The sequence below is a fragment of the Cynara cardunculus genome, assembly GCF_001531365.2.
Source record: "Cynara cardunculus var. scolymus isolate 2C chromosome LG 8, CcrdV1, whole genome shotgun sequence".
NCBI lineage: Eukaryota > Viridiplantae > Streptophyta > Magnoliopsida > Asterales > Asteraceae > Cynara > Cynara cardunculus.
This window is the reverse complement of record NC_037535.1, coordinates 19,690,007-19,698,107: the sequence shown is the minus strand read 5'-3', so window position 1 is coordinate 19,698,107 and position 8,101 is coordinate 19,690,007. Positions and strand designations below refer to the sequence as shown.

Below are 8,101 nucleotides of genomic sequence, written 5' to 3'. Positions count from 1 at the left end.
AATTCAGTTCTCATTTGATTAAGCCCATATATATATATATATATATATATATAATCATTAAAAGAAAATAGTAACATTAAAATTTAAAAACCTTTTATCCACTTTATTTCAACAACCCAAATAAGGCTCACGAAAAAATCTAGTTTATTTGTCTAATTGTGAAATCGTGATTTTAGTTGTATGATGTTTAAAGTTCTGTTTAGTTTTATATTGTAATCTAATACATTGTTTGTAATTGGTTCGATTATGTTTGAGACATTTAAACTTGCATCTTTAAAAAAATTATAATCTATTTTTAGTTGTGAAAATTAACATATTGTAATTTTTTAGATCGGTTTCGGGTTCGGTTACAACCAACGGTGAACGGGAAAAGAATGATTTTTGCCTTAACGAGTTCCCCAACGGGGATTGAGGAAACCGCGGGGACCCGGTAAGATCCCCGATGGGGATCGGGGCGGTCATGGGGACGGTTTTAATTATCGGTTTCTGGGACGGGGATACCAATAACCGGCCCGAACCTAGCTCGTTGTCATTCTTTGTTTTAAACGAGGGCTAAGAAATTTGTCGGATTGGAATTTGAAATCCGTGGTATATGCGGTAGAATTGTGAAATCAATGAATTAATAATTGGTTGGAATTGGAAAGATTCATTCACATCTATTATGTGAACCAAACATGGTATTTGAAATTTGGTCAAAGAATTGGATATTCCACTTCCTTCCAATTCCACCAAATTCCATTAACCAAACATCCCATAAATCTCTCAAAAACATTTCATCAAACCAAACATGATGCTCTTAGGATCATAACAATAATTAAATTATTTTCTTATTAATTGATTATTAAAACATTATTACAAACAAATCTTATAAATTCCGTAAAACACCAACAATCCCATGGAAATTCTAAATTTCATAATTTGTGGGATTTTGTTATAATCGTGGGATTCAATTCCAAACTTTCTTTTAAACCAAACACTAAATTGGAATAGAATCCAATTCTAAATCTAACAAAACCCCGCAAACCATACAAACCCCAAGGGGCTCTTTGGTTTGTAGGAGTGGATAATATTTGGAGAGATTTAGAATTTAATTTGATTCCAATCCTATAGACAATAAAACATAATTTGAATCCAGCAAAAAACATCGATGCCATTTTATTGGTCAATAAAGTAGTTTTAGTTCATAAAATGATGAGAGACACCATAAACCAATTCAATCAATAACAACATAGCTGATTATTATCAAACTGCAAGGCTTGAGTTCCTCCTGCACTCTGCCAACATATCCATGTAAAACTGGCACTTGCTAATGTCACTCCCAGAGCTGTTTATGCACTGCAACATAACATACACACATCAAACACTAATCTAAATAAAATACAAAATCGTGAATACGAAACCGATAATTCTTATTTATGCAGGCTTTACAGACATGTATGATGTATCGATAATTCTTATTTGAAATGTATAGGTATCTCAAAGATTAAAAAATGCATGTCCATTCTTAAACAATACTGCAAATCCGGTTGTCTTTTCCTTTCAACTCTGAGCCTGGAATTGGATTTCAGCGCTTGGTTTCAAGGACAATCCGGAATTGAAGAAATCCCACAAACATTTGATTTAGAAATCACATTGGGGTAGTTGGTAGTTCACAGGATTTTTAAGATGTTCTAAAATATGGTTAAAAACATTTGTTTTGTAATAATTAATTAGTAAAAGGTAATTTAATTATTTTTATAATTATTTATAATTTGTTTTTATGAATTATCAATAAAGAATGGAATTCAATTCCATTCCGAGTCCTACAAACCAAAACACCCATGATTCCAAATCCTTCTACGAAATCCGAATCCCTCAAAAACATTCCGTCAAACCCAAGAACTTCACCTGCAGATGTATGCTACTGTGATATGCAAGTTACAGAACATAAATCATCCTTGCTTTAGAGATTTATTTGCATGATTCACTACATCTTTGCTTTATTTCAACAATAAATTTATGTTCCAAGCTGTTGCATATGATGTAAGGATGACAGAAAATAAGCAGAGACACAGACAAAGAGATAAGAGACATACATCTGCGAATGCCTTGGAGTGATTGCCACAAGCATCAGAGACAGAGTTGGTTGTGGCAGCATCCGGAGCAGCAGCACCAACAGTTTCATGCTGGATTGTACGAGGACCCATTATAGAATCCACAGCCCTGTGAGCAACAGCACTTCCAGTACCGAACGCCAGACCTACCAAGAAAAGGTATTATAGAATTTAAAAGAGAGATGGGACTTACATGTGTCAAATCATTTCTCAAGTATATAATACTTATATACGACAAGTGAACTCAACACACTCCCCCCACCTTTGGTGAGGATGGAACCCTTGACCTCTAGGAAGGTTGGGTTACTGGATACCGCTAGGCCAAAGGCCCTTTGGACATGTTTAAATCAAGGTTAAGCAACAACAGATGTGCATTTAGCTTATGCTGATATACCTTGGGCTATGGTGGAACCAATGCCTCCAAGCATTGATCCACCACTGCTGGCCTGAACAGGGGCAGGAGGGGGTGCACGGCTTGCTGCAGAAGCAAAATACTTAAATGTTAGATGTTAAGATAATGGAATACAAGTAGGTAAACATGTGTGACATAAAAGGGAAAAGATGTGTGCAAATCCAAAATGTGTACAATGATCATAATGAATAATGAATAGGCAGTAGAGCATGTTACCTGGTGCAGAGGGGTTGCGTGCTGGAGCACGAGCAGGTGCACGGGCCGACCTTCCTGCAATATACACGGTTTTAGTACTGAACATCCATGTGCATGGCTAAACAAAATTCGAAACAACATGAAACATATAAACTACCATGCTTTTAAGCGTAAAAGCCAAAAGAGACATGCATCATGTCCAACTCCCACATGATGAAACCATTAGTTCCAGTCATGTGTAGTTTCATATATTTTCAACCTGTGTTGGAAAATCATTGGTCTACATGGCAACTTGGGTTCTTTGCATTTTCACTGAAAGTGCATCCTCATGAGGTGTTTGTGGATGAAAGATCAAATTGAGAATTAACCGTCATTTTTTGTCATGTGCGCTTGTTTTCGAATTGTAGTGTGTTTAGGTACACAAGATTAATTAACTTGAGGGTCTTTAGCTTTCTGGATATTGGTATCTTGCTTTGTAAGAATTAGGGAGGTTTGCCACAGTGTTTTAGTACCATGCTAGCTAACGAACCAACCAAGTGACCAACAACCACTTGGTTTGGGGAGCACTGGTTAAGCCTCAGGAAAATCTCATCTACCTCGTGTTTGAATCAGGAGCTGTCAAAGCCTGTGTGGCCATGGAGGTTTACTGTGATGACTCTAGGCCATTCATGGTAGCCCGGGGAATTAGTCGGTAAGCATAAGCTGATGCAGAAACCCTAAGTTACCCTAAAAGAGAACCAACTAACTCAAACCCTATTTCCATTTCTTTTGAGAGACTACTACAGACTTACAGAGTACTAGTTCTAATAAATATATGCAATACAATAATAGTTCTCAGTCGTTCACACCTACCACAATAAAAGACCTCTGCTATGACCTACAGCGAGGAGCCCCAAAAATGAAATTACAAATAAAAATATCAGCATATCATTTGTTTTGTAGCTTCACAATCGTGTTTGGTTAATCTTACAACCCAGATAGTAGTGATCTGCAAAGCAAAGTAATTTCACTTTACTTTCTCAGCAAGCCCTGCCAATTCCAGATTTCTTCGAGAAAACGCAAAAATTGGGTAAAATACTATTTCAAGACAAGGAGACTCGAACCATTGAAAACTTGAAACGTGCAAAAAGGGAATACATCTACGTTGCTTAAATGAATCCGGCACAGCTCATGGAAAACCTCCCTAATTCCTACAAAGCAAATCCCAAATCCCAATATCTACAAATCTAAGGATCCTCAATTTAACGAGTCAAGCACACATCACAAAATGACAGTTAAATCTCAAATTAATCTTTCGTTGACAAACACTTCATGGTAGAACATACAAATGGCAACGTTATCTAGATCGATGATTTCCCACGCACATACAAAATACACGGAACAATACATGATTGAAACTAATGGTTGCAACAATTAACAATCGCCTAGAAAACTTACCTCCGGAGCTTCTACGGGCCATGTTGATTTCTAGAGAGAGAGAGGCGGTGAAGACGAGAGAGAGAGAGAGAGATAATAGTTTGGGGGCGATTCACAGTCAAACCCTGATATCTTGTGCACACGTCTTTATAAGGTAAGGTGTGTGCTTTAGGGTTTGTACATTACAATGACGATGGTGTTTTCGTTCTTCTGGAAGCGTCCAATTTACTTTTTAGTAAACTACCATTTTCGTCCCTCTAATTTGTTATTTATAATTATTTTGTTCTCTAACGGCTTATCTGGATAAGCGTTTATCAAATCAAATTACTTTACCGCATGAATATGGTAAAAATCAATAATCTTACCCGATAAAAACGAGACAATGACCAACAGTCTTACCTGGTAAGTGAGGACGATGACTATCATCATAGTAAGAATTTACCGGGTAAATTATTGTATATGATGTCATTTTAGTTTATTGAAATGAGTCATAAAAATTAAATATATGCATTAAATGATCAAAATTACCTTGACTTAACAAAGTCTTTTAACGGGGTTAGTTCTAGGGAAAAAAGAAATGAAATGAAAACCTTTTAAAAATCGAGGACTGAAATAGTTATAGATAACAAACCACAGGGACTAAAATTGTAGTTTACTTTTTTTTTCAAAGATTGTTGGATATTCAACCAATCAGAATCTAAGGTGTACGTTACATGAAATGGACGCTGGTGTAGGTTATCCTTCCATCATTCGGACCGAGGAATATGCTTGTTGTTTTTAACCGGGTCATTTTGACATAAATTTTTTTAATTGCTAAATTATTTGGTGTAAAATGATTAAGTGGTCAGAATGATTAAGTGATTTTTATGGTATAGTGTAAAATAAAATATAATTGTTTGGTAATTGTTTACATTAAAATTAGGGCACCGAATGGTTAAGGGAGACTCATGATACAAAATTATTCAAAGAGTTTTAGAACCATTAAGATGCAAACTTTATTTTGTCAAACAAAATTCATTTCTTAATAATTTAGATATTGTCTTTTAATGTAACTATTAAGAGGTAAACAAACAACCCCGAAGTTTATTTACATTAAAAAATTGCATCAAATAAAACTAATTTTGAGCTAAATCTTCTTGGAGGGTTAATTTTGTAAAAACATTATTTAATGATATGAAACAAAAATATTATATATTTAGGGATTTTAATTATATGTTTAATAAGTATGGGTTAGGTTCTGATGAGAAACGTAAGAATAGATATTTATTTTTAGATTAATTTTAATTAAATGTCAACACTAATAAAGTACACCGATATACACTAGATCAATTCTCTTTTAAAACGTAATTCATAGGTGAACATATAATTTATACTATCTTATTAAGCAAATTTAACAAAAGTCTTAAAGTCTTAAAATTCTAAATGACCAAAATATCTTTTATACTCACTTTTTCACCCCCTCCTCTCCTCACATACACTCACCCCCTCACATACATTCATCCTCTCACAACCTATTTTTTTAAAATCTTAATTTTAAATTTACACTTTATATCTCTATAGTTAATTAATTTATTTATTTTACGTCATTTACTTTTAAATGTTTCATTTTAAACATTTATCAAATTAGCATACATAATCGTATATCAATTAAAACATGTTTAAAAAATACATTTTTATTTTAACAAGTTACACTATTATAATCGTCTCGTTAATACCTTCGAAATGAGTCCAATATTGAATAGTTTTTGACTTAATTATATTATTATATATTATATATACTGTGAAAAAATATTTTAATATTTACGATTTATACTTTTATAGTTATTTATTTATATATATACTACATATTTTGGGGTTAGGCTGTCCAAATTGCACTGTATAATGTGTTTTGAATTAATATGTTAGTGGGTTTTTTTGAAATATATATATATATATATATATATATACACACATGTATTAATTCAACATTAATCTGAGTTTCTGAGTTTCTGGACATGTATTAGGTAAGCAGTTGAAATTTCATTTTAAAACCCATCTTTTTTTGTCTTTTCATGACTTATGATCTGTCAAATTTGTAGTTTTCTTTATTGATTTTGAGTGTTTATCTTAAAACTCAAGTTTCTTGGTTCTTTGCTCTTGGTGTAAATCGAATACATTTGTAGAGTCGTTTAAATATGTTGGATTTTAAATATATTGGATTTTAAACCGTCATACAATTTTTTTCATCGATAGTCTGTAATTGGAACCATAACTCTTATTTATTCAAATTGTATTAATATGTAAAGACCAAGTGTAACATATATCATCGTTAAATCTTATCTTATAAAACCAGTGAAACTTCAAAATCGTTAAAATTCATGGCTCCCGCTGCATTGTGCGGGTACACAACTAGTTAAAAGTGATTCATGAGGACCAAAAATGTAATTTACTCTTGATTAACTGTAGGGGTGAGGTCCCATTTTCAAAGCAAAATCCAAAAATGATGGACGACATCTTAACTTATTGAAATTCAGGTCCCATTTTCAAATAAATCATTAAACCTTAAGTACCAAAAGTGAATTTCACTATTTCTTTTTAATAAATATTTATTTGGATAACTTCTCTTTTATCTAATTTGTTAACTAAGATTATAAATTATTACTTGTATTTAAATTGACTAGAAAAGTACTCGTGCAATGCAGCGAGATAAATCTTCATTTTATATTTATCTACGGTTAGTTACACGAATTTAAAAATAAAGTTTTAATAAGTTGTACCTACGCGAAATCACTTGTAATCTTAAATTTTAAGTAATATGCATTAATAAACAGAATTTTATGCATAAAAATGGTTTTTAAGAGTTTTTATCAAATATTTTATAATATAATAAGATGTTTGCAAAATTTAAAGATTAAAAGGTTTTTTGTGGCCCATTTTAACCAAACGAACCTAAATTCCATGATTAGTAAAATAATTTTGTTTAATAAAATATTTTATAGTCTTTCTTAAGTAATATTCCAATATGCTTTATATAAATTTCCATTAATTATAGCAAAAAATATTCAATTTCATTGACTTCTTTTATCGTATTCTCAGGTCAAATTTTAACGTATTTTAATTTTGATATTCCTTTTTTATTCAGAAATATAAAATCATCGTAACACGTTATTGAATAAATTCTTTTGTTACGACATATAGGTGTTGGCAGTAAAAATTAATAGTATTTTACGATTTAATCGAAAAAAGAAAAACATATGTGAATTTTAAATATAAAATAAAAATTAGTCGTAAATAAATTTTAACGATACTGATATAAGTCATATTTTTCAAGCAGAAGATTATCGATATAGAAAAAGTAATCTGATTTAGAAGTTTTGAACAGCAAATTAAAATGTGTTATTTAAACGACCGTCTTTATGAGGTCTAGAAAAGCATCCGACGTGGGTAACGGAGAACTAACCTTTTGGAGTATAGTTGTCTGTAAAATGACACAAATTTAAGGGTTAAGGGCTATTTTTTTAAGTTTTTAAATATGATTAAAATGATACTCGCATAATATAGCTATATATATATATATATATCTTAATTTTAGTGTTTGGTTTTTTTTATTAACTTGGATATCCAACCCGCTATGCAAGCCGACTAATCCCAAGGCGACTACATGCTTTATAGATAGCCCGGAGTCACCGCATTTGAACCTCCGTGGCCACAAGGGAATTTTTATTCCTTCTTGGATTTGAACCTGGACCTCCAGGTACATTTGACCTTTGTAGCCAAGCTCAAACCAATCAGGCACCACCCTTGTGGTTAGTTTTATTATTTATTCATGTAGATATAATACAGTTTTTAGTGGTTTTGAAAATGCGATAATGTTTTTATTTTTGAATAAAATATAAATTTAAATATATTATAAAAAATTGGAAGAAAATATATATTGGTTTTAGTATCAAATTTACTATTTAAAGTTATGGTTTTTATATAATTTATTTAATTCAATATTTTATTT

At 31.8% G+C, this 8,101-nt stretch overlaps 1 protein-coding gene across 2 annotated transcripts; it reads right to left on the bottom strand.

The window, feature by feature from the left end:
* Positions 1-1,124: 1,124 nt before the first annotated feature.
* On the bottom strand, positions 1,125-4,215 carry LOC112517078. 2 transcript variants are annotated; one of them, XM_025124396.1, is made up of 5 exons: positions 4,138-4,215; positions 2,722-2,775; positions 2,488-2,571; positions 2,076-2,239; positions 1,125-1,335 (listed from the first exon to the last, which is right to left on the bottom strand). In XM_025124396.1, exons 1-5 carry the CDS (start codon positions 4,157-4,159, stop codon positions 1,243-1,245), a joined length of 417 nt encoding a protein of 138 aa, XP_024980164.1. In that variant the 5' UTR covers positions 4,160-4,215; the 3' UTR covers positions 1,125-1,242. The 2 variants fall into 2 exon arrangements, with proteins under 2 accessions (XP_024980164.1, XP_024980163.1); XM_025124395.1 differs by lacking the exon at positions 4,138-4,215 and having other exon boundaries at positions 2,722-3,255.
* Positions 4,216-8,101: the final 3,886 nt, after the last annotated feature.